This window comes from Tiliqua scincoides, chromosome 7, assembly GCF_035046505.1.
Source record: "Tiliqua scincoides isolate rTilSci1 chromosome 7, rTilSci1.hap2, whole genome shotgun sequence".
Lineage (NCBI taxonomy): Eukaryota > Metazoa > Chordata > Lepidosauria > Squamata > Scincidae > Tiliqua > Tiliqua scincoides.
The window spans coordinates 56,319,256-56,346,799 of record NC_089827.1 but is presented as its reverse complement, the minus strand read 5'-3'; the positions used below and the strand labels follow the sequence as shown (position 1 = coordinate 56,346,799).

At 43.2% G+C, this 27,544-nt stretch overlaps 1 protein-coding gene across 1 annotated transcript; it reads left to right on the top strand.

Annotated features, from left to right (window-relative positions):
* Positions 1-477: 477 nt before the first annotated feature.
* Positions 478-27,144, top strand: FAM227A (family with sequence similarity 227 member A). Its single transcript, XM_066634471.1, has 16 exons — positions 478-598; positions 2,819-2,904; positions 5,439-5,517; positions 7,500-7,591; positions 8,474-8,620; positions 9,383-9,484; positions 13,396-13,500; positions 15,249-15,372; positions 15,695-15,802; positions 17,447-17,514; positions 18,508-18,592; positions 20,086-20,219; positions 21,017-21,174; positions 22,804-22,953; positions 24,301-24,398; positions 27,092-27,144. Exons 1-16 carry the CDS (start codon positions 478-480, stop codon positions 27,142-27,144), a joined length of 1,710 nt encoding a protein of 569 aa, XP_066490568.1.
* The last annotated feature ends 400 nt before the right edge of the window (positions 27,145-27,544 follow it).

Here is a 27,544-nt window from a genome sequence, read left to right as displayed (position 1 = left end):
AAAATAAGCACTTTTTCTCACTTAGGAACTCATTAGCTGCAAATGACAGAAGAAAACAATGCACAAATCTTGATCATATTTCAAGATATGCGAGAGTCCAACTTTCATGTGAGGCCCTTACAGCAGTAATACCTCAGCACTGCTCAGCAGCTGAGAGCCTGAGGGCCAGATAAAAAGCTTCCGTGGGCCACATCTGGCCCCCAGGCCTTATGTTTGACACCCCTAAGCTATATATGATGCTGGATGTGGGTGGAAAGTGTTGTTTTTTCTTTATAAAGTACCCTTTCTGTTAGAGTGTGAGGGATTATACACCCTAATTTAAATCAGCTCAAGATAATTGGTATTGCTAGTTCAAGAGTAATTGTGCTTTGAGAACAACATGGTTGGAAGTATTTTATGGGAAATGTGTTTTTAACAATAGTTTGTTTCCCCATTCCCTCATCTTTTAAGGATTAGTAGATTTTTTCCAAAGGAAAGATGGAATGCGTACCTACTCAGTCTTTTGTGAGCCCTTTAAAGGGATTCTTGATATTACCACCTGCAACATACGAAAAGAAAAGTGGTGACATGGGTTGCAAATTAGATGACAAGCCACGGTGTATCCTTTGCTCATATAGTAAACAGTGTTTGCTTCAAAACGAGAAGGCTTGTAAACACTGATACATTTCTGTTTTAGTTTTTATTTAGTTTAAAGGTACCCTTGTTAACTAAATGATTATTTGGTGGTTTCCTCTCCCTGTTTTTTTTTAAGAGGTTATATGCACTATACATTTGGGAGTATATGTAGTATATGTACCCACCGGGTAGATGGGACTCATTAGCCTGGGAAGGCAGCTCATCTGAGAGAAGGAAAACTCTGATCCCAAACCTCCACTGCCTTGTGGCTACATCCAGTTATGGAAAAGGCTTCAGGAGTCAACCTGGAGGCAAAATCTGGAGCCGGAGTCCCTGAGGCAGTTCATGGCTGAACACAGTCACGTTCTGGCAACTCCTGTGACACTGCTGGAACCAACCGTATTGGCTTCTGCCTTTCCATTGGACCATTTCAGTGACGTGGAGAGGGGGGATTTGCTGCATGGGTAACAGTTTATCCTCCATATCTACTTTACCCAGGCTTTGCGCACTGGAGAGGACACTCTGTTCCAGAACCACTATTCAGAGCGTGATACCATAGTCTTCTGAGGATGCCAACATAAATTTGGGAGATCTTTGCCAAGGGCCCAATCCTATCCAATTTTCCAGCACTGGTGCAGCCGCAGTGCAGCTCCGAGGTAAGGGAAAAAATGTTCCCATGCAGCGCATGCCCCATTGGCACAGCTGCACTAGCACTGGAAAACTGAATCCTAAGTCAGGCTGCAATCCTTACACACTTTCCTGGGAGTAAGCATAATTGAAGTCAAGGGAACTTACTTCTCAGTAAACATGCATACGACTGGGTTGTCTGTCACGAAGTCTCCCAGCATCAGATCCTCCGTCAAGAAAAATAGGAATACTATTGCAACCTTGATACATAGTCATTGTGTATCTTGTTTTCCTATTGCCTTTCTACTGTTTTTATTTGTAAGCCATCCCGAAGGCCTTTATGGGCAGAAAAGCGGACTAACCATACTAAAAAAATAAACAATCTTTTTGGGATTATTGTGCAGATGGATGGTGGCAAGAAAATGCTGCTACTTACCTTGTGCCTTGGGTTAGGACAAACTAATGGATAATTACTAACTAGAATGTGGGCCAAACTGAGATCTCAAATCAGCTCCAACTGGCTTAAATGCACAGCTATAAAAGAAAATGTTTTAGCCTTAGTCAGCCTCATCACAACTAGATTCAAGACTCAGGAAGGGAAGAGAAACTACCCGAGTGGCACCTAAACTGTCCCATTCCCTCTCAGTGCACATAATGCTCATGACTGTTATTTTCTTCATTAGTCATCTATGAATACAGTGATGGCAGCATGCAAGTAGATGGGAAGCATGTAAGTTGATGGGAGTAAGGAATGGACTCCATCTCTTGCCATGTCCGCTATCCCTAGGTTGTCTTAACTCCAGGCACGGATCAATCCTATCAATCTTCAGCAGTGCACTGCGACCTTAGCACTGGTGCTAGGTGTTGCAAACATGCCATAAAGTATGTTTGTGACTACCTGTGAGTAGGAAGTGCTGGCACGAAGACCTGTGCTGAACTGCCACATTTGGATCCCATCGTACTGCTGAATGGAGCAGGTAAAGCAGGTAAGCTCAAGCCAAGTGGCGGTCTGGAGGAAGGTAGGGAGAGAGTGTAAGGGGGCGGGATGGGCGAATCAAGCCCGGGAAGGTGCAGGATCAGTGACGCTGGTGTGCATGGAATCCTATCTCCCTCCTGAGGCTTGAAAGCCTGACACAGGGCTTCTTGGTTCAGTGCCAGCATTTTAGGTAATGTCCCTTTACCTCGAGAAGTTCTCCAGCCTGCTGGCAGCTGGGTTAGGATGCAACATGGGTCATGCAGCCCCACTGCATCACCCAAGGATAAGATTGGGCTGTCAGTCTTGTTACTGATTCCTCCAATAAATCTAGTCAACAACTATGAATTATATGAAGAAGAAAAAACATGGAAAATAAACCTGTATCCTGAGAAGTTCAGGAGTACAGGATACTGTACATGTGATAAAATGGACTGTTGTCTAGGTCAGCTTATGTGAAATAAATTGCTTAGTCTTTGAAGTGCTATAAGATTCTTTGGTTGTTTTCATGGAAGAGAAAGTAATGGGAGGGGAAAATGGCAGCAGGAAATTCTTATACCTCTTTAAAGGCTTTCCAAAGATTCCTTAACAATAATCCTTTAGTATATGTCATTGGTAACATGAAGAGAGTAAACCAAAAAATTGCTCAGTTAGAACTGGGACTGAAAAGATTTGACAGTAGTGATGTGGTGAGTAAAGAGATCTTATGACAATATGATGCTGCCTTATACCGAATCAGACTCTTGGCCCATATAAATCAGTATTGCCTACAATTACTGGCAGTGGTTCAATAGGGGGCTTTCCCAGCCCTATGTGAAAATATCAGAGATTGAACCTGGGCCTTCTGCATGCAAAATCCGTATTTTTCTGCTGAGCTGCAGCCTCTCCCCTTGCACTACTTTTGTGCAAAGAACGCTGAAGCATTTTTCTGATGCTTTCTCACCAATGGTGGTTTCGCAAAGTATCAGCTATTTTGGCAAGCTGGAAATCTATTTTTTTTTTAAAGAATAAGTGAAAGTTGCATATATGAATTGTATTGACCAGGTGCAATGATATTATTGCACCAGCCAGATCTATGGGTTGCAAGCAAGACTTGTGCTGTAAGTCTCATTGAAGCTTACTTCTGAGTAGGCATGTTTCGGATTGCATTGCCAGTCTCACTGATTTCAGTGGGAGAGATTTTAGCACTTGCTTAATATTTACATTGAAATCAATGAATCTTTAAAGTATTTTAAATTTGGCTAAATTGTGCTGTGTGTGCACGTGTATGCATGTGTGTGCAGGCTCTGTCCTGTATCCTCATCAACAGTACCCCCTTGGGTAATGGTGCACCTAGCACAGCCTCCGATGAGGAATGCAGTCTGCAGGCAGGTTTATGCAGGAAGAGACAATCATACAGCTACCCTGAGCTCAAGCCATGTAGTGCTTTGTAGGTAATAACCACCACTTCAGACTGGGCACAGAAACTGGAAACCAGTGCAGATCAAATAGCCCATGTGCTTTGACCTGTGAGTGATTGAAAGCACCCTTGGTGCTACATTTTATGCCAGTTGAAATTTCTAGACAATCTTCAAGGGCAGCCTCAAGTAGTCACAGTAGTCTAAATAAGGAGTGACTTAGGGCCAAATGCTGGCCAATTTTCCTGTGCCGGTGCAGCCATGCTAATGAGGCGCGAGCTGTATCCTGTGATGGAGGGGCAGTCACAGAGGCCACCTCATGGTATGAGAACATTTGTTCCCTTATCTTGGGACTCCATTGCAGCTGCACTGGTGCTGGAAAGTTGAATAGGCTTGGGTGTTAAGGTATGGATCGCTGAGCCAAATCTGCTTCCTTCAGGAAAGGAAGGCTCCATTTTGCTCCCCCCGCCGGGAATGGCTCCGAAGGGAGGGGCCGCTTGCCCACCTTGCCCAGACGCCCTGCCAGCCTGAGTGCTCCGCCCCCTCCAGCTACACCACAGAGCAGCACTTCTGACCATAACTTCCATTTGCGCTTCCAGGTGCAAGACTGGATCCAGACTACAAATGGACTCCTTCAAGGGGAGTACAACCCTATCCAGAACAGGCTATAAATCCATCCTAGAATAAACTTTCCTACTGACTAGCAGCACCTCTGTCTTGCCTGGATTAAGTTTTAATTTTTTAGCCCACGTCATCCATCACACGTGCCAGTTCATAGCCTGATATAACTAGAGAGTAAAGCATGTGTAGCTCCTCTATTAAAGTACTATCTCTGATCTCTTGAACAGGGGAATTTGAACCAAACAAGAGATTAAGAGAAATATAGAGTAAATAAAAAGTGATAGAAAAGGGGAGGGAACTTTTTAAAAAAAGTAGACCTCATTAGTATATCTTGACATTTTAACCACTTGAGCTCATGTAGTTACTCCAGGGACCAGGGATTCTTTAGTTCTCAAATGTTTTATTTTACTTACATTTCTAACCCGTGCTATCCCAAATGCCTGAGAGTCCAATCGTATCCAAATTTTCAGCCCCGGTGCAGCCACAATGCAGCCTCAAGGTAAGGGAACAAATATTCCCACACCTTGAGGAGGCCTCTGTAACTGCCTCCCCACCACAGGATACAGTGCACACCCCATGGGCAAAGTTGCACCAGCACTGGAAAAATGGATAGGATTGGGCCCTAAGGTGGTTAGCAATAATTTAAAACAGAATCAGATTGAAATAAAAACCCAAGGACTACAGCTCTTTGCCCCTATTTTCCCAACTACAATGTGACCATTCAAACCATTCGTTTTTTGGCTTCTGAGGGTGAGAGATACTTACGTTTGGACTGGAGTCTGCAGGGAAAAGGAATCACATGATGATGAAGTACAGTACTTAGGAATGCTCAGTGTTTGCTCTTGCTTTACTAATGGCCTCTGAGCGGCCCGCTTGGAGGCAGGCTGTGCAGCATGGCCTCTCCCAGTTTGAAGAGACACTCGCCCAACAGACTGAGGCAAAGAGGCAAAGAAGGAAGGCCCGTAGCCAGGGAGACACACCAAGGACAGACTACATTTGCTCCCAGTGTGGAAGGGATTGTCACTCCCGAATTAGCCTTTTCAGCCATACTAGACGCTGTTCCAGAACCACTTTTCAGAGTGTGATACCATAGTCTTCCGAGACTGAAGGATGCCAATGAATGACCAAAAAGGTAAACTCAAGGTTCTAGGACTTTTGAGATAATTTGTGTGTAACACTTTTCTCTTTCATTTTTGTCATTGAAGGTGATTGAGAACTTAGAGCTGAAGAGACACCCAACACCAAAGGGTGCCAAAAAAGGGCCTAAACATGGCAGGGTGAAAGGTAAGCATATTGTCTACCATGTATTGTGCTGTTGGGTTCTTCCCTTGAACTCCTTCAAAAAGAAATGATAATTTGAATATATTTCGTTGAGTAAATGTATGTTTTACAATCTCTAGTAACATTCAGCCTAAATGTGGATGAAAGAGAGGGATGAGGTTGGAGGTAGTAGTCTTCCTGTATTGTTAGTGGAGTCCAAATGTTAAAATGCATAGATTTCTACTGAAGTTTTGAAACTAAGAAGAAACATCTTATAAATAGTGCCACATACGATTTCCAGTTTTGGGAATATGATAGGGCTTTACGAATATCATCTACAAATGCTTGCCAGCATCAGCTGAAAGAGAGTTCCTTTGGGATGTGATTTGTCCATACTTCCAAGTCCTTACTTTAGTCCCTTGTGGATGACTTTGCAATGCAATTATTTGTCACGCATCTCATTTGATAATTTATTGTCTTGATTTATGAAGACAATAAATTTGTGTCGCTTGGAACACAAAGATTGATAAGGCATCTTCTCCTAGATTAAAATCTTTTAGCTTGCTTATTTTGCTGTGCCACTATCATGATACTTGCCTTTGCAGCATCTGAGCTTTTTCTAAAGACTGAGGCTGAAAACAGTAGTAGTCTTACCAGGAAGTAAGTTCCATTGAATGTTGCAGGACTTACTTTCTAGTTAACACATTTAGATTTGGGGTATAAATAACTAGGGCACTGCACACAGCACTAGAACTAGATGTATTGTGTGAATTTGTTTTTTTTTTCTAAACATGTACATAGGGCATAGGGTTTAAATTAGTTGATGGCAAATAGTTAACTATTTTTGGGCGCAATCCTAACCCCCTATGTCAGTGCTTTCCAGCACTGGCATAGCGGTGCCAATGGGGCATGTGCTGCATCCTGTAGTTGGGTGTCACTCACAGAGGCTTCCTCAAAGTAAGGGAATGTTTGTTTCCTTACCTTGGAGCTTCACTGCCCTTATGCCAGTGCTGGAAAGCACAGGCATAAGGGATTAGGATTGTGCCCTTAGTCTGATATAAGTGTCTATAGAGTTATGACACTGTTGTGTTTAGCCTGTTTGTCCTGGAATCAGAGAGATCTGGCTCCAAATCCCCATTTGGCTATGAAGCTCACTGGATAACCTCAGGCAAGTCACTATTTTTCAGCCTAATCTACTTCACTGGGTTGTTGTGAAGATGAATTCAGATACCCCATGTAGTTTACCATAAGCTTTTTGGAGAAAACTTTATAAATATGCTTCCTGCATTTTTGTCACCGCTTTCCTCCAAGGAGCTCAGAGCAGCATGTATGGTATATGTCCCATTTTATCCACATACCAGGCCTGAGAGGTAGATAGAGGTAAGAGATCCCCGCAGTGAGTTACATAGCAGAGGAGAGCATTAAACCTTCATCTAAGCCAGGGGTGCTCAAACTTTCAACTTTAGGGATGCTGGACCTTTAACAAGTGTATAGAAGAGAGAATTGCAGCAGGTGCAACTTGTCATCCCACAGATGACAAGCTGCACCTGCTGAAATTCTCTCTTCTATACACTTGTTAAAGGTCCAGCATCCCTAAAGTTGAAAGTTTGAGCACCCCTGATCTAAGCCAATACTCTGTCAATTAGATCCCACTTAGTCTCAGTATATATATGGGATCACTTCCTCATGGAATGAACACAAAACTGGTGCAAACCACAGATGTGGAGCATACCTGAGTTAGGGGTACCTGGAGAACTGTATGTGAATAGATCTCCGCGCTTGGAATCAGTTCAATCCACATTGCAAGTGGGATATGTCAAACCATTAAAACAAAGCATAGGCACACTGTGAAATGCAATGGAAAGGGGGAAAAATACAGCATCCACTTTTCTGGATGAAATGAAATCTCTACAAACCACAAACCCAATACTCTGAGTTGAGTCCCTTGTCTTGATTAGCCATTGTTTTGTGAGATGCTATTCAGCACAGTTTTTTCCCCCCTTTAGTTGCAGAGAGAGACCAGAAGACAATGCAGAAGGTGACTGTGCAGACTTCAGACCTTGATGTTGTACATCATGGCAAAATAGTTCCGAAGAAGGTACAATGGTGTATGAAGGAGTAGGAACCATCCATTCCTGTGCATATTTGGATTATGATTTAGAAAGAGACAGAAATGTTAGGATTTCAGAATGTCATGATGTGTGAGCTACATTGTGAGAAAATTACGTATGTGAAGATGCTATACTGAGTGAGACAGTTCATTTTTTTGGTTTCTTATTTTCAGTCTTATCACCGGTTCATTTATGTAAGAATATTTAGCATTTGTATCATATACAGGTCATGCCTCATTATCTATAGGGGATTTGTTCCTGAGCCCTCACTGGATAAAAAAAATAAGTGGATACCAAATCAATGTAAAAATAGCTTTAAAGATCCACTTCCAGGGTCTTGCTCCTTCATTGTCACCCCAGAATGCATTGGTATAGTTACTATACCACGTTCAGCCACTAGATGGGGTGAATAAAGGAATCTAGTGGAATGAAATAATCTAACAGCACAAATGTAGAAAATGGGATTTTGGTGCTTTTTCCTTGTTATAAGGAATTTAAAGGTGGACCCTGATATCAGTGGTGAGTCAAATCAGTGAATACCAAGGTCCCATCTGGTCAAATCAGTGGATACCAAGGTCCTACTTTCAAGTGTTCAAAGCACTTCACATACGTTATCTTTGCAATAAACCTATGAAGTAGGTATTATTCCCCTACTGCAGCTGGAAAGCTGAGACAAAAAGAAAGTGAGAGATGATTCCATGACTGCTATTCTAGATTTCAGAATCCTTTGTCAGAGATATGAAACTTAACATAATACTGTGCAGAGTGATCCTGGCACCTAGTTCAAGGGTCAGAGGTTGCTTTTGAGGTACTCATTGCATCAGGCTGTAGATCACCTGAATTTCTCATGTTTTTCCTTTGAACCCTAGTTTGTCTCAGAAAAGGATAAACTTGTGGAATTGTATCAGTACCCAGGATACAGTGAACAGGAGCTGACATCACTGCCAAATGGAATCGAGCTAAATGAAATTTTAGAGAAAGTTATTCGTGCCCAGAGGAAAACAGCCATTGGGAAGGTACTTTGCATACTTTAAAAGTACAGGAGAATGTGGCATTTTGGAGCAGGGATGTTAGTAGGGGTGGTGTCACTGTGTAGGGATGTGCATTTGTAAATGTGCTTATACTTGTCACTACTTGTGGAACAGTGTGTAAGACTTAAATGTTACTGTCAGTTGTTATTGTTATTGTTATTATTATTATACTTTATTTTTACCCCGCCTTTCTCCCGAAGGGACTCAAGGCGGCTTGAGGTTAAAACAAGGTTAAAACAAATTAAAAACATAATTTAAAAACAGATAAAAAAACATAGCATATCATAAAAACAGTAGTCAGATAAAAACTATTCAGGTAAGAGCATAGTGCAGCAAATTAAAAAAGGATCAGGCCTGTGAACAGATGTTAAAAAATATTAAGAGATGTTAAAAAGATGTTAAAAAGGCCAGGAACTCAGAAAGCTTCCCTTCCAGAAGTTCCCACTCTTGGCTACTTACTCAGTTTAGGTTCCAATCCTATACACACTTTCCTGGGAGTAAACCTCATTGAATTTAATGGGACTTACTTTTGAGTAGACCCACATAGGATTGCACCGATAGTCACAACCAAGTTAAGGTTGAATGGTGGCATTCAAGGTGATTTAGCCCTATTGTCTAATTGGATTCTAAAGTAGTCTGGTTAAGTCTAAGAAAACAGGAGGCAAACTGAGCACTGCAGAAAACCATTGTTTTCCAAGATTTTATTTTTAACATCTAAACCATAATAAACTGTTTAATTTCTTATAGACGCACTGGTCAGTGAAGATGTTGCGAAAGTTTCTCCATGCTCCGTGCACCCAAGCTATTTTGCTGGACAGTTTCTGGTGGCTATTTCTGCACCTGTATCACGTAAGAACAAGGGCTGAAAATTAGGGTTGGTAGATTGTGTTCCTAAGAACATAAGAACAGCCCCACTGGATCAGGCCATAGACCCATCTAGTCCAGGTTTCTGTATCTCACAGCGGCCCCACCAAATGCCCCAGGGAGCACACCTGATAACAAGAGACCTGCATCCTGGTGCCCTCTGACATATCCCACTTCTAATATCAGGAGGTTGCACATACACATCATGGTTTGTAACCCATAATGGATTTTTCCTCCAGAAACTTGTCTAATCCGCTTTTAAAGGCATCCAGGCCAGATGCCGTCACCACATCTTGTGGCAAGAAGTTGCACAGACCAACCACACGCTGAGTAAAGAAATATTTTCTTTTGTCTGTCCTAACTCTCCCAACACTCAATTTTAGTGGATGTCCCCTTGTTCTGGTGTTATGTGAGAGAGTGTAAAGAGCATCTCTCTATCCACTTTATCCTTCCCATGCATAATTTTGTATGTCTCAATCATGTCTCCCCTCAGGCATCTCTTTTCTAGGCTGAGGAGGCCCAAACGCTGTAGCCTTTCCTAATAAGAAAGGTGCCCCAGCCCAGTAATCATCTTAGTTGCCCCTTTTGCACCTTTTCCATTTCCACTATATCCTTTTTGAGATGCGACGACCAGAACTGGACATAATACTCCAGATGTGGCCTTACCATTGATTTGTACAATGGCATTATAATATTAGCTGTTTTGTTCTCAATACCTTTTCTAATGATCCCAAGCATAGAATTGTCCTTCTTTACTGCCACCGCACATTGGGTCAACACTTTCATCGACTTGTCCACCACCACCTCAACATCTCTCTCCTGATCTGTCACAGACAGCTCAGAACACATTAGCCTATATGTGAAGTTTTGATTTTTTGCCACAATGTGCATGACTTTACACTTACTTACATTGAAACGCATCTGCCATTTTGCTACCCATTCTGCCAGTTTGGAGAGATCCTTCTGGAGCTCCTCACAATCACTTCTGGTCTTCACCACTCAGAAAAGTTTGGTGTCATCTGCAAACTTAGCCACCTCACTGCTCAACCCTGTCTCCAAGTCATTTATGAAGAGGTTGAAAAGCACCGGTCCCAGGACAGATCCTTGGTGCACACTGCTTTTGACCTCTCTCCATTGTGAAAATTGCCCATTGGCACTCACTCTCTGTTTTCTAGTCTTCAACGAGGTCTCAATCCATGAGAGGACCTGTCCTCTAATTCCCTGACTGTGGAGTTTCTTCAGTAGCCTTTGGTGAGGGACCGTGTGGAACGCCTCCTGATATTTTTGTGTGCTATCCTTCTGCTGCCCACTATCTCTTCAGATGGTGCATTCCTGGCTATAATTTCATGCCTTGGAGAAGTACCAAGACAGGCAGGAGGGTGGTCTAGTTCAGTTGCTGGTGAGAGAGGCATGGAAGGCCCATGGCAGGGCCAGACCAAGGCCTCATACCAGATCAAAGCAGCAAGGGAAAGAAGACCTGAAGCAGGAGCTGAGTGAAGGACAGGCCAGGGTCAGACATGGGATGAAACAGAACCGCAAAGGCAGAAGCTGTTGTTAGAGTTAGACTGGTGGTAGGACATGAGAGTAAGCAGGGCAGAGCAGGACAAGATGTGTCCCCATTCAACCAAAAAGTCAGCTGACTATGCACAACCTGACTTTGTTGCTTGGAGAATGCCCTTGCTCCTGAGAGATGGGCAGCCCAATCCTGAGCTGCCCGGGGCGCCCAGGCTCGGCGGCACAGAGAACGGCTGCTGCCAGATCCTGCACGCCCTGAGCTACTGCGGGAGGCGCCTCGGGAGAAGGGAACTTTGTCCCCTTCTGCCGGGTAAGGGAAGCAGCCCCACAATGGGGCTACTCACTTTACTGCCGACCTTTTGTCGGCGGTAAGGTAAAGGTGTTTGTGTAGGGTGCAGAGCCCTCCACGAGTGTCTTGGATCCTGCAGAGCAGAGCTCCACAGACCCACCTCCCTCCCTAATCCCCAGGCGCACCTCCAGCCTGCCCCTCTCCCTGCGTCACACCTCCACGTCACGCCTCCCCCCGCCCTCTCTTCGCCCCCCGCTGGCTTCCCCCTCTCTGGAACACCTCCTCCCCACCCCCGCCCCTGCTTACCATGTCGTGGTGAGGCTTGGTAAGTTTGCGACACGGAGTCATGCTGCCGAGCACAGGATTGGGCTCTTAACTGCCTGGTTTACTGACCAGGCAATGAAGGGTCAGGTGCAGCTGGCACAGGAAGTACAGTGCCAGAGACTAGCCACTGGAACGACAGGTACACACCCATCCACCCACCCCCTTACAGTTCCTCCCAGTGACAGAACTACAACAAATTGCAAATGAATATTAAGATTCTTCATTTCATTCGGCACTCAGAGGGTATAATCTCTCCTCACGTCATCTTTGCTATCTCACTTCCAACCGTACCATAGATATACCATATATATTTTTTTTGTATTCTTTTTAATTATTGTTGTAAGCCGCTTTGGGTCCCTTCAGGGAGAAAGGCGGGATATAAATGTAGTGAATAAATAAATATAGAAAACTTGATTTGAAATTGTGCAAGTATCACAAGATCAGGCAGTTGGTACCTCAAAACACCAGGAATCACCTGTGCGGCCCACATTTCATTGCATGACCTGCCCATTTAGCTTGTTTAATACATAATAACCATCCTGCAATGTCCCTTGCTTATGTTTTGACAGACGCCAAGCATTATCTTTTAAAGACTTACTTAAGTTAAAGGAAACTAGAAATGATGGTTGGGAGGAAAAATTCAGTGCAGTTGACCTTGAAAAAAACATTTGTTTTCTCTTGGTTTACAATTCTGATATTTAGTTTTGTTGTTACCATGAATTGTTTAATGTTGTAGTTTTTTATATATTAGATTTATTTCTTTTATAATTTTATTGTACTATTTTGGAGCCCCATCCTGAGCTCACACTGCCAGTGCACCATTTTGTCCCCTTCCATAAAGCATGTTTGCAGCCCTCAGTACCATAAAGCATGTTCACGGTCCTCAGCGCTGGTCCAGTGCTGATGCTAGCTCAGTGCCAGCTAGTGCTGGGATAGTACTGGTGAATCACTGGTGCTCTGCAGCTTGGTAGTCATGTGGACCGCCAGGGAGCGGAGAGGTGAGTGGAGGTGTAGGGGAGGCACAGAGGAGGTGTTCCAGGGTGAGGGAGGCAGAAGGTGAGCGGGGAGAGAGAAGTTAGAAGACATGCCAGGGAGGGAGGGAGGGAGGGAGGGAGGCGGGACTGGTGGAGTTCCTCTCCACCAGATCCTAAACCCCCATGTCGGGTCTGCTACCCAACACAGAGGCTCTTGATTTTACGGCAACCCAAGGGTTGCCGTAGAATCAAGTAGCCCCATTACAGGGCTACTCACCAACTGGGGGAAAGGGACGACAGTTTCCTTCTCTGGAGGTTCCCCCATCGCTGCCCAGTTAGTCAACCCAGCAATCCTCCTGTCTGCCCTGAGCCTCTTACTGGTGTTTGTCATGTTGCATCTGGCCTCCCAATCCAGAATAAACTGGCAATCACATCATCACCATTTACTTTCAGTAGCTGGGCTATGCAGAGTGGTACAATGGGGAACAAACGTTGAGAAACACTGGACTAGGAGCCTGAAAGAAAGATAGGGGATCACACTAACAACTGGGCTAATACTGGAGGAAAACATGGTCAAAGTGCCAAGATGAAGACACTCCTTTACCATAAGCTATCTATAGTGTGCTTATGCTGTTATGTTATTTATTTCTCTATTTGTACTCTGACTTTTAGCCAGGAGTTACCCTTAGAGAGGCTTATAGGTCTACATAACCTTTCTGTGGGGCCATCACTATGCTATGTTGGATGAACAAATGTCTCTTCAGTAACCCCTCTCTTATCTTCTTTTCCAATAGCCAAATCGAGAGATTCAGGGCTGTTTGTTTGAACGCATTGCAGAAAATTATTCCCGCACCGTGCTGGGCTGTCACAGGGTTTCCAGCCAGGAAGACATCCTTAAAGTGAGCATTGAAATACTTTAGAAAGGAAGAACCAGACTTCAAACAGGGAAGTAGAAGTGGATTGTGGTGGGATGGTAAACACATTGCCCCAGGTAATTAAGATGCTCTGGAAGGACTTTAGGGATTATCAGCTGAAATATAGGAGTGTAGCATGGTTGAAAATTACCCTGAAATTTCTTACTACATTCTCAAGGCTTCTTTCCTTATCAGTGAATATATGCTCAAGATTTATGTTGCAGAAATAGCTATGAAGAAGATGCACAGAGCACTACCATTTTGCCAAAAATCCCAGGCATTGTTGATGCTTCACCTTCTTGTGAGAACCCTGCTGGATTAGGTTGGGTCAAAAAAAGGCTTTCTAGTTCAGGATGCTGTTTCAAATCTTGGCTAGCTCCATGCTTCTCAGTAGCTTACAAAAAGAGTATGACAGCAGCAGCCCTCCCTTGTCTGTCCCTAGCAGCACCCGGTTTTCCGAGAGACCCTTCCTTCAAACATGAAAACTCCTCAGTTAAGCTACCAAGGCTAATAATAGTTAATCGACCTCTGCTCTGTGGTTTTGTTTAATCCTTCTTTAAAAAGCCATCTAATCCTCCAAGAGCGCTTCAGTGTCTTCCTCTTCTTTGCTCTTCTGTCTTACTATAAACTTTCTGTGTCACAATTTTCAGTGCTAGAACTTGGTGCCACTGTCAAGCATTACCAGCTTGTTCAAGAATCACCTTTCTCTTTCTCTACCCTTGAGAAACTCATTAAAAGAATTCAGAAAGTCTTCTCTGTTTTGCATACAGGATTCTCACAGCTGCAACAATATAAGCTGCTAAGATAAACAGTCTTTCACAAATGCTGGCCTTGATTTAGCAAGTTCTGGGTGAACTGAAAACAAGTGTGTTTGATTTGGTTTGGTTTTGTATGGAAATATAAGCAAAAGCAGTGAGAGTGTTTAAGGCTGTTTTGCGTTTTATGTTTTCCTAACACTTTTTCACCTTAGTGGCTCATTAATCCATTGCGCACAAAATCTTTGTTTCTGGTTCAGTGCTTCTTGTGTCCTTTCATTTAAGAAAAGGGAAAAGTCTTCATTATAGAAATGTAGGTTAAGAAAGGAACAGCATCAAATATTTGTCTGTAGTCATATTTAAATAGGAATATTACACATAAACACACACCTTCGCATATTACAATCCTTGAGTAGATTCAGAGGTTTGATTTTCAAACTTGCCACCTTCAAGAAAACTTTTCCACAATTACTGATCTACCATGTTAAATAACCAAGGGACTTGTCCATACTTGGTGTGGAAAGCAGTGGCGTAGCTGGAGGGGGTGCAAAGCAAACCATGGTGGGGGATGCGGAGTCTTTAAGACTTTGCCCTACTGTAGTTTTGATCTCAATTGTGACCCCTCTCATGCCATTTTAAGTGAAATATTTAATTAAGATAACACTCTGGGGAGGCCACAATGGGGCTCAGAACTGCAGCTGGAGTTAAAGTCCTAAAGCTTTATCACCTCTGCCATGGTTCTGGCCCCTTCTGTTGGCCCTCCTGGTTGCTCTTTTATAGAAAACCCCAAAACTAGTAGGCCACATTCTGCGTAATATGTAGTTTGACCCTTAAAAGTTTTCAGAAACACAGAACCCAATTTGAAAATGTCTGGATTAGGACTTTGGATAATCTCTGGCTGTAAGATGAATGCAAATGCACAATTGCAATAACAAATGTTTGGGTTCTGCTTTCTCCCCCTTCTTTCTGGAGCTGTAGCATTTCCCATCCCTGCTGAGTCAAACTGTGTACACCTGCTTCTGTTACTGTTTCTCGAGGTCCTGGTTCAATACATACGAATTCAAAGCCCAGCTCTGTGACATATTCTTCGAATGGCTGGGAGGTGAGACTCTGTGTCAGTCCCGTGTGTAGCTTGCGGTTGTCTGCTTCCCCCCACCCCTGCTGTGAGCGAGCCATATTCAGCCTAAGGTGTGTCCTGCTTTTTCTGAACTACTGTCCTCTGTCTTCCTCATGCTCGGTTGAGATCCAAAAAACTGCAGATCTTTTTGGGTTATTGCTTGCTTTCCTCTTATTATTTTTTTCCTCAAGTATAAAAACAAAATATGCATAACCAATAAATTAAATGTGTGTAAATGATAACAATGAGTCCATTCTTTGTCATTGCATTTGTCTCTCACGATTAAATCCTTTCCTCTCCAATATAGGTACTCTGTACGCTCCAGGGGGTTTCAATAAATGGGATTATTCCCAACTGGAACCCGAGCGATCCAGGAGAGAAGATTTGCTTTCAGGAAAGGAACAACTACGGCCCGGTAAGTGTCCTGACTAAGCCAACTTTCTGTATCAGTGTATCAGTGGAGTTAGACAAAACAGACAACTGATATTTCAGATGACATGCCCTGTCTTGGAGGCCTCATTACCAGGGTAAATAAATCCAAATTCTGAACTAATCAAGCCCAAATCATGTGTCAACTGTGTTAATAGGGCACATGCAATTAAATTGGCATTAGAGAAGCTGTAGTTCAGTGGGCAAGTGCATTCTTTGCCTGTAGGCAATCCCAAATTCAAGTTCTGGTAGCACTAGTTAAAAGTATCTCAGTTAGCAGAGCTAGGGAAAGGTTGAGATTTAGTGCTAATGAGAGTGGACAGTATAGGGCGATGTTAAGAGGCAATCTTTTCAAATTGAATTTGTTTCATTTGACATTTATTGTGTCATTAGTGTGCCTTAGAAAATGTGTGCTCGCAGAAAATCTGGTATAGTATATTCAGGGCTGGCCCAAGACTTTGTGACATCTGAAAGTCTTTCTGAAAGTCTTTCTGACTTTCTGACATTTGGCCAGAGGGCCGCGTGAAATATCTGGCGAAGTGCTGAGGGCCTGAAAAAATTTAAATATAAAATTTAAATAAATAAATAAGAGATGGAACTTAGATGAATGGATAAATGAATGAGTGGGCTCATTCACTCTCCGGCCCTCAGAACACCCTCTAGATGCAGTCAGAGCACAGCTCTGGTCATGTTCAGTCGAGTGGGCCAGAGGCTTTCAGGAGACAAGAGGCTGGCCGCGGACTGCCTGACCGGCCGCGGACCGAATAGAGGCTGCCTGTGGGCCGCATTTGGCCCCCGGGCTGAGGTTTGGAGACCCCTGCTCTAGCTCAACACTCTCCTCCCTTCTATATTTCCTCTTAATTGCTTTTAGTGTTATAGGAACAAAGAATTGTTTATCACTTTTTATACTGCCTTTCGGTTAGTGCAGCAGGCTCCAAACTGGAGACCACTGTGCATTGCAAACAGCGTCCCCAGCGTGACTGGAGCTTAACGTTCTGCCACAGAGGCTTCCATTGTCACCACCAATCAGTTGCCCCCCCCCCCCCCATGTGTGCTCTGCCCTGCCACATCTCCAGGAAATCCTGCAACAGAGCCTGCCAGGGCAGCAGAACACAGAAGTGGTGGGGCGGAGCAAACATGGGGAGTGATCGGCGGCAACAATGGAAGCCTCCCCCACAGAAGGGTTAGCTCTGTTCACATGGGGCGGGAGATGGGGGGGAAGATTTGAGAGGGTGCCTGATCCAGTTCACAGGCCAGAGTCTGGAGAGCCCTGTGTTAGTACACTCAAGACAATTTACAGTTTGAAATAAGGGTATATAATGTAATAGACATGATACAAAAGGGAAAAGGGATGGAAAAGGAACAGGAAAAATAAGCAGATTCAGGTATCGGTTCTTCCTTAAGGTTATGCAATTCTTATAATGCCCAAATGTAATGACCCCTTGTGGAGACAATCCTGGGATGGGAGAAGCCCAATGGCATTTGGTCCCAGCTGAGATAATGGCATAGGTCTTGCTGTGTCATCATTCCCACTTTCCCTGTATCAGGTGGAATAGCTGCTAATGGAAACAGTTCTGAGAGAGGAGGAGCTTACAGTATAAGTAATTATCAGTATTTTTTATTTCCTCAGATGCAAACGTTACGTTTAAAACCCACAAGACCTCTCCTTCAGTGAGGCCCCTCTCACGACGCCACAAGGTAAAAGATTCATTTATGTAAATGAGTTTCAAGAAGGGAGCTATTACTTTGAGTGGTATAGGCTAATCTATGAGGGATGTGAGGACATGGAAATGAAAATTTAGCTTTACAGTGTGCATGTGCTTGTGTGTGTGTGTGTGTGTGTGTGTGTGAGAGAGAGAGAGAGAGAGAGAGAGATGTTAAGAAAATGTCCTTCCAGTGGATCTGTTTTCCACATAAAGCAGTTGCATTTAGAATTATGGAGTTGGAATGTACCCACAAGGTCATCTAGTCCAACCCCCTTCCTGTAGCAGGAAATCCTCCTAGACCAGCAGGTGCCTGTTCAACCACTGTTTGAAAATCTCCAGTGGTATGGAGAGGCACAAGCCATCTCAAGAAGATGGCCTATATATATCCTATCAAGATTCTTGCCTAGAAACTGGAATAGGTGGGTGGGTGCATCTCTCTCTCTCTCTCTCTCTCTCTCTCTCTCTCTCTCTCTCTCTCTTGAACCGCCTGAACAGGGAGCAGAAACCCCCAAGTTGCTGTGCCAAGCCCACAGGTTTTGTAAATGCCTCTTCAGAAGGCTTGGCTGTGGATATAGTCTTCAGAACCGTGACTATCACTGGGGAACTAAAATGTGTTTTCTCTCATGAGTACCTATCAGATAGTGTATGGGGCTTCAGTGATAACGTGACACACTCCTACCCAGTGCTTGGAGCAGTTTTAGAAGTGTTATGAGCACTTAACCTTTACAGCAGATGTGTGCTCATGTAATCATGTAATGTAAAAGAGAAAAGTGAAAAAATGCCTGTTCTTGCCCCACCGTATAAAGTCTTTCCCCCTTTTAAAAAAAGATGTATTTTATTTGACGATGGTAAAGATGATGATGTGTCAAACCATGTACCAGCACTTAACATAAAAATTCAGGTTTACTTCTCCCCCTCTCAAAGATGAGATGCCCAAACATGACGTGGTATGAATTTCTTCTTCATCTCTTTTCTTGTGACTTAGAAAAACATATCTGCAAAGAAAGCTGTTAACAAGGCTATGACGCCAGCATCCAGGAAAAAGCGTTCTCAGCAGCCTTCTCCAAAAGGTAGCACACTGAAAATTAAAAGAAATATACTCTGGTTTTCCCACAGGATCTATGTAAAAGCAGTAGCAGACCTCCCCAGCTCCACACACCGGGGCAAAGATCCATGATGGCACCCTGCCCATGGGCTGTTGCTGCCCCCCCCCACTCACATGAGGCTCATGGAGCCTTGTGTGACCAAAGCCTCCATCAGGGAAGCTTCCTGAGGCTTCCCCAATGCTATAAACTGTGCTTCCAGAAAATTGGAAAGCCTCAGAGAGGCTTCCCAGGATTCTAGAGGCTCATGCTTGGGGCATTTTCTCCATCAAACATAATGGGAGGTCCGCCACTGTGTAAAATAATTATCCATGGCACTGTGTGTCCAAACTACTGTCATGTAGGGTATTGGAGGTTGTGAACTGGGGGTTCTGCAGCAGGACACAGGCACCTTGCTCCCTGTGCCAACATAGCAGTTTCCAAGCAGAGGATGTTTTCAGCTTGCACTCTGCTGCATTACAGGGCCACAGATCTAATGTCCAGAACCAGTAACATACCTCTTCAGCCCACAGGAACCAATAAGGGCCTGGCTGGCCTCATGTAATCGTTGCTTTGGGCTTAGTTCCTCAGTATGAGCCATGTCACTTGACTGACCAACAATCAGACCTTGCCTCATCTGGCCTGCATAAACCAGTACTGTACTTAATTCTCCAACCATCCACGACCAAGTCTTCTGTCTGTGCCATTCTGATCTGTGTTGACCCTATCTGGTACTTGGCCCCAGTCTATCTTGACCACATCTGCTGCCTCTGATTGTTCTGAGGATCAGCCTGTTCTACCCCGAACACTTCCTCCCAGCTTCAATCTGTCTCCAAACCGAGTCAAGGCCTGACATATAGCAGTTGCATATATCATACATGTAGCCGCATTGATGTGGTATGACTGATGGATAACATAGAACATCTTCAGGATCCCATAGAGCAGAAACTTTGTCTATGAGTATAGACTCAGCAGTGTACATGGGCAGGTTGTGAGGTCCCATGAGACCTTAAAATCAGGGGTGGTAACAAGCCAAAGCTCAGGTGCCTGGTGCAGCAGAAGGCATCCCATTTCTCAGGAGAAGGAAACTTTGCTCTAGTTATGGTCCTGATCAGGGCCCAGATAGTGCACCAGAAAAGATAGTTCATCCAGGCCTGGGAGATGGTACAGCAATTCTGTGAATCAGCTCCTGGTTTCTAGCAAACTGCTAGACAGCTCTGCTGTTGTTCAGGGCTTGACCGTCTGACTCTTGGCCAGCACTGCTAGACAGTTGCTTTTACTAGTCAGTCAGTACTCTGGCTCCCATACCTCTCATTGGCAGATTTCACTGGTTTGACTGGACCAATCTCCTTCCAAGACCAAGAATTGGTGTTTTAAAATAGTGCTTTAAAATATATTAATCGGATATATAATTAAATTAAGAGATGCCTTATGTAATAACAGATGAACAGCTAAGCAGCTGCTATTTTTTCTTTTTCCAGAAAAAGTGCATCTCCCTGGTCAGTCTTACTCTGAGCTGTATGCTGACAAATCTAAACAGGGTGGTCATGGCTCATGGAACAAACCACGAAGCACACCAGAAAAGAAGCTAAAGGTTGCTTTGCTTCCTAGGGAGGTAATGTATGGAGGAGAAACTGTGAAATGCCTTAATTATTGGTGGACCTGGAAGAGGAAAATGTATGCTTTATTGCTAACACTAACATGCTCCTGAATTCAGGACAAAAAGTTTAAAGATTCTGTTCAATTATCTCATAGTATTAGCTTGATTAATGTTTTTTGCCACTCATAAAAATCAGCTTTCCCTATGACAGTGAAATGGAAATGGAGCATCCTGAATAAACCAATGACACAACTTTTGTGCATGAAAGAGTACAGTATCTACAGGCCAATTCACACTTGCTAGCAGCTCCTATATAAGCCCCTTGGGAAGATGTGTGGCCCCAGCCAGGTTGGCAATTAGGCATCACTCATTGCAAAGAAACTTTTGTGAGGTCTTGAGCACAAGTTGCCTGAAAGTCATAGAAGGAGTTTCATCCTCCCCTTTTCTAATTCCTACCAGTATATTTCCTCTCCTCCACTCAATGAGATAAGTACCCACATACCCTCTGAATCCCACCACTTGTAAGTCCCAGGGATAGGCAACTGTTTTGTTTTTTCTTCCTTTTGGGGGGGGGGGGCAATGTACACCACCTTGTGAGTGGTTTTTTAAAAATATTCTACAGAAATAGCTCATGGCACATTTTTATGATGCACATAAATTAATGTACTAGTGTGGGTAATGACCACATGAAAACAAGATGGTAGCAATGATTGTTTATAGATTGATGTGTTTTAGTGAGATTGCTCACTGAGGATGGAAACTATTCCCAGTGTCATAGGTCTGGAGTAAAGCTATCTTTATTTTTTTTCCAGTCACATCCAGCCTGTGGTGGTCCTGAGTTCACCTGGCATTATTTAAATATCTATGGACACAGCCCGCTAATTCAGCACTTCCTTCAGAAACGGCGTGCTGACCTAAAAGCAGGATGTGACATGTTTATGCCAAGGAGGGAGATCTGCAAGCCAATACCATATCCTTATGCTACACACAGGAAAGTAGGGACGGGAAAGTAGGGATGGTGTTTTGTCCATAAGGTTGGCCAGCATCCTGAGGGATCTGCAGACATGATGTTGGAGATCTGTGATTGTAAACCTAACTTTTTGTAAAAAGCAGCCACAGTGCTGCTGCTTTGAATTAATTTGGATTGAAGTGCTGCTGTCAATGTTCTCTGTCCCAAATCTACTAGTACACTTGGCATCTCTTATCTGAAATACTTGGGACCAGAAGCGTTTTGGATATTGGACTTTTTCCGTATTTTGGGATACTTGCATATACCTTGGGGGTGAGATACCTTGGGGTTGGGGCCCAAGTCTAAACATGAGATTCATTTATGTTTTATATACAGTACACCTTATACACATAGCCTGAAAATAATTTTATACAATATTTTTAATAATTTTGTGTGACATGTCACATGAAGTCACGTGTGGAATTTTCCACTTGTGGCGACATGTCAGCACTAAAAAAACCTGCAGTTTTCTGAATACTTTGGATTTCAGAATTCCAGATAAGGGATGCCCAACCTGTATTTGCTGAGTTAGGGAAAATTTACAGGTACCTGAAAATTTTTCCTAACATGGCACATCATGTTTTCTTTTGGGGAAAGAATTTTCATCAAGAAAATGTGTGGATTAAGCCCCCATTCTCCATGTATACCATTGTTCTGATCCAGATCAGTCCGTCTCCCCCTTGATTGCAAAGTTAAAGAGACAGGAAAGTTGTTTTTCACATTTCTATATCGTTCTTCCTCCATGGAAGCTCCAGGTGGTGTCTTTGGTTCCTCTCCCTCCTTTTATCCTCACAACAACCCTGTAGGTAAGTTTGGTTGAAGGATAGTGACTAGATCAAGATCACCCAGTAAACCATGGCTGAATGGTGATCTGAACTCAGATCTTCCTGGGCTTCCAGCACTCTAGCCTCTATACCACACTGGCTTTGATCATAGGTCCCCTCATGTAATTTGGTTCTGAGTGTGCGCTTTCAAACAAGCACCAGAATCTTTTGCAGCATGCCAGGGTTCCTTGGCAGATATATTAACGTGGAAATATTTTCCAGTTAGAAACTTTGGAAAATCATTGCTTTATAAGTAAAGTTTTGTTAGATGTCAAAAAACAAAGCTTGCCAGGAAGAAGAACGAAAGGCTGCTTGTCTGCGAAGAGAGGATAGTGAAAAAGTCTAAGAGACAGAAAAACCAGAGCAGGAGTTAAGAGTAGTAACATGTTACTGCTAAGGATTGGTTAATTTGGGGTCATCTTTTGCAAAGATTATAGATTTGAATTTAGAATATTGCCTGCAGTCTAGACAGAGGCCTGCCATAGTCTCGTCTAGCTCATCATCTGAAGAAAACTGATGTTCCACAGTCTGCTTTAGACTTCATTATACAGGTATGGCCCAGTATCCAAATCCATGGATACCATGTGTATAGGTAAAGACCACAATAGATCGTGGCTACCATTTGATGCACAGCTAAGCATGCTTAAGGGGTGGAAATCTCTGCTGTGTGTGTATGTATTTATTAAAACAAGCTCTGGTACATGTTCTTCTTGGAATGCTTGAGCAAAGCAATCAGAGTAGAATTTTCCTTTACACTTAAAATTACGGATTCTGTCCAGACATATGCAGATGTGGTCAAGGAAGCTTTTCAAAACCTCCACCGGAGGCATAAAACCTTCACAAGAACTTATTGGAAAAATTGGAGAGAAATGAGGAATTTTGACCAGCAATGCTTGGAAAGCCAAGAACTTTTCAGGTAATTAAAGTGCTCACAAGTACTGTTTTATTAGGGCCTTGTAACTTCTTGTACAGTAAATTAATCATTTCTTGTTTGTTTATCCACATTGTGAACTGTCATGCTGGCTCACTGTTATAACACTTTTAAAACCCTTGTGTTTATATTGTTACATCCTTGGGTTTACATAATTATGTTGTTACATGCTCATGCCCCCTTTCTCCGTGGTGAGAATTTCCAGAAGTTTTAGCAGTACCCAAGCTTGGGCTTCTTGTAGAAGAGAGAACACTCAAGATAGTATATTTGTAATATTTTCTTTATTTACAAATATACAGGTTTGAGCATTTGGGTGGAGTTAGGTAGCACTCTCCTGCAAACACCGGCTACATGGGTCTTATACGCATGCCTGCAACTGATGGCCACCAGCTCCTTGTCTTTGTTTCTCTTTCAGCAGCTTCCAAATCAAATCCACTTTCTCTTTCCATGCCTTCCCCAGAATCTTCTAGCCCATGCTGTCTTTGTTTCATTAAGGCACTCAGAGTGGGAAAGGGGTAATGGGTAACTTTACATTCTTATACTTTGTTCCCTAGTCTGTGGTCCGATTGCATGACGGTTTTATAAACAAAAATGAAGGTGCCCATACAAGAGCATATTCTGGACCATTAGGGAGTCATTGAGAACAATGAACTAGTCTCCTGGATTAAAAGCAGTGGTTGGGTGGCATTCCTGACTGCTTACTCACTAAAATATTTTTGCAATGCCCTACAGTTAGACTTGTACAGTACAGCCCTTAGACCACATGCTGTCCCTTAGTATTGTACTTCCGTTGCATAGGTTTGACATTTTCTCTGCACTCACAATTGGGCCCCGCACCTAAGGGGGCCCTGCACTAGGAATGATCTCCTGCCATGTGGATTCTAGGCCGCAGTGGCAAAATGTGGGAAATTAAATGGGAAAATGTGGCACCCCCCCCCCCAGATAACGCATATATATTGTTAGCTCTGTGGAATGTAGTTGTGTGAATATAGGATGTGCAGTCTCCCTTTACTTTTCTGGACTGCTAATGTAGCAAACGAGCAAGACTATCCCACCATTCATTACATATGGATGAGAAATTATATTACTTGAGCTACAGAGCATTACAGAAACTGTGGAAATGGCTTGGACACATTTTGAACATGTAGCAAGTTCCTGAAGAGGCCATTAATTAATGTTTGAAAGAAAGTTCTGCAATGTAATCATTTCCTGGTTTTCTCTTTACAGTAGTTTCTTCGATTGAATTAATGCATTTTTCCTCTTCTTCAGCTGTTGAAGAAGATAATTTCAGTTATTGCAAAGTTTGCATTTTGTCATCCTCTTACTTCACAGACAAGAGATGCAAGAAGAGATGAACAGAAGAATGGCCCAAAAGAAGCAAGAGTTGCTTCCTATTTGCTCAGATAGACCAAAGAATTCAGACAAGATTTAATGCTCATTACCAAAAGATGCCATCAAGGAAGCACCTTAAATGTGTCTTTTTAATGGAATTGGAATAAAACATATGCTTTGAATGAAATGCAGATTAATATATTGGGAGAATGTTGTTCTAAATATCATCCCTATACTTGTTGTATAGAATAATGGTTTGGGTACAAAGAGATGTAAATACAGTACTGATTGAAATAATTTTGTACTGTATTAAGGCAGGAGCATAAGCTGGTTCATCTTCAGTTTCATCCATTATTTCAGATATTTCATTTATGTTGAAATCCCCTTGTTAATATCTGATTTTTTCATACCACTCTTCAGAGTCCTTTCAATTTATGAATATCTGAACTGAAGCTATAGGTGACCGCAACTTTTCTAAAACAAGCCTAGCTATAGTATGCTGGACAGACAATGCATACAGGCACCCAAAAATTGCCTTTTGAAATTTTGCTACATAATATTCTATAGTCCAAATCCTAACCCGCTTTCCAGCACCGAATTGAATATTGTTGTTGTGCAGCATTGCTGGTGGCAGGGATGCAATATTCAGCTTTTTGGGCCTACATAGACAGCAACATTGTGAATCTCTGAAATGCACATCTGCTAGTGGGCAAATCTGTGAGGGCATGTCAAGTTTAGCTAGTCTGAGATCCAGGATAGCAATTGGGCCAGGAATTGGCATCTGGCGTCTTTCTGGCATCTGGCACAGACACATTTTATCAAACATCCAACCAACAGAGGCCCAAGTAAGTAGCAGAGTAAGTAAGGCCCAGAGCCTGACTGCTAACAATATTTTTATTTTTACAACCTATCTCTGAATCTCCAGCTCTTGGTCATCAAAACAATGCAAGGCCCACTTTTCCCCTCCCCATTTGATTGATTGTTCTCTCCTCAACCTACCTTCCTCACCCTCTAATTTCCCCACCCTTTCCTGCCTATTATTGCATTACAGCATAGCCAGTGGGCTGATTAGTAAGCCTGCCTATGAGCCAACCAGGAACTCAGAATCAAAGGGCCCCACTTGCTTTTTAAATAACTTCCCCTCCTCTTTCCCCCTGGCTTGTGACTGACTGGCTGCATTGAACATGATTTAAAACTTGGTCAGAAAGACCCCTGTTGCTTGTGTGCTGATCTGTTATTAGAAAGTGGGGGCTGGAGGGGTGTGTGTGCGTGTGCACGGGGGGGGGGGGGAGCAGCCTAACTATCCTTGGATAGATCTGCCAGATCTCAGGGTTTGACCCAAAGATTGGGGGCTTTCACCTCTTCAGGTTTTCCTGGAGCAGTGAGTAAACTCTTAGGTGAGGATTCAGAATCATAAGGCTAGCCCAGTGGTACTCAAACTTTTCCGGCCAGTGGCTCCCTTAACCCCCATGGCTGTTGGCCATGACTCCCCATCATGTTCCTGAGGGCTGGAAGTGACATCATTAAACAGGAAGTGGCCAGAAATATTTATATTAAATATATTAAATATAATATTATATTTATTATAATATAATATAAAACCTTATATATATATTAACTATATTAATATTAATTATATTAATCATATCATTAATTAAATGCAGATCTTAAAAATATATTATTAATACACAGCAATATACATGCTTTATAAATGATCAGCTGCTGATCACTGTCGGAGACAGGATGCTGGAGTAGGTAGATTTTGTCTGGTCCAGGAGGACTCATTTTTTTAAACTTTGTAAGCATACCAATAGAATTGTTTTATCAAATGAACTTTGTGAACAACCAGTTTGGCCAACATTACACATACACACTTCTGTGGACCCCAATCCAACTAGCCATTTCTCCCATTCTCCTTGGATAGGATTGAACCCTTTATTAATTTAATGAAATTAAATTTTTCCAGCAGCTGGTGGGGAAAACAAAAATAAACCATGAAAATATATCAGAGCTGATAAGGGTTTGGTTAGGAAGCTGATTTGTCTCCTATACTAGGAGATAGCTCAATCCTATGCATGTCTACTCAGAAGTAAGTCCCATTAGAGTCAATGGGGCTTATTGCCAGGAAAGTGTGGGTAGGATTGGGTTGGCAATCACTTCATCAATGGCTGATAAGTATTCCCTTCAAATAGCAAGATTCAACACTTTAAAAATACAGCCTCTCCTCTTCAGTCAAACAACAAGATTGATAAATCACTTTAAAAACAGTACCCTTTTTCTGCTCCTGGGCAAGTAAAGTGTGTGCTTGTCTCTCCCCTCCCCCTTTGCCAACTGCATGGAAGCAACTTTAAGAGTCCTGATGACTGGTAAAATAGGAAGCATTTTATTTGGGGAGGGGAAGGAAAGTGGGAAGGTTTGGAGATCAACAGGGCGGAGTGGAAGAGGGAGGGGGTTGAAAAGAGAGATTTCACTTTAATGAGAAGCGATCCCAGGCTGGGAACTAGGAACCAACCAGACAAGAATCAGTGAGGGTTAAGGACTGCAAGCTGAGCATGCTCGGTACTTGCCAGTTGGGGGTTGGAGTCCAAGAGCTTTGGAAACAACATGTAGCAAACACAGAAGGCGGCAGCTTCGAGGTGGAGGGAGAAGAGGGCGGGGCGACGGCAGCCACTCTCGCAGCTGAGCAACTCCCATTTCTTCTGCTTTAAAAAATAGCGCAGACGATGGGCAGAAGACGGGCCCGTATTCTGCCCAAGGGTGTGACTGTATCGCTGCGAGAGGACATCCCGCGCCTCCCCTTTGAGTTCCTGGCGCCTCCCTAAAGAGCCGCACCTCACAGTTTGAATAACACTGGGCTAGCCTGTTCTGCTGGGCTTGAGAGCTATTACTTGGCCTGAGTGATGAGCTAAGGCCTGAACGTGATGGACCTGGATCACCTCCAGGTCCATCACATTCAGGCTTTATACCATCAGATATAGCCAAACTCTGCTTCCTGACCTACTAGATGTCATCCCTGGAGCTATATTCCAGAGAAAATGTAGTCACCGAAGAAGCGCTGAACAACATTGAGTGCCTGCCTGTGCTGGAGGAGCTTGACAGTGAACCAACCCTAGAAGAACTTCACGTGGCCCTGGACTCCCTTGCCTTTGGCAAGGCACCTGGAAAAGACAGCATCCCTGCTGAAGTCCTAAAGTGCTGCAAAGAGATAATTGTCACTGAGCTGCATGAAATCCTTTGTCTCTGC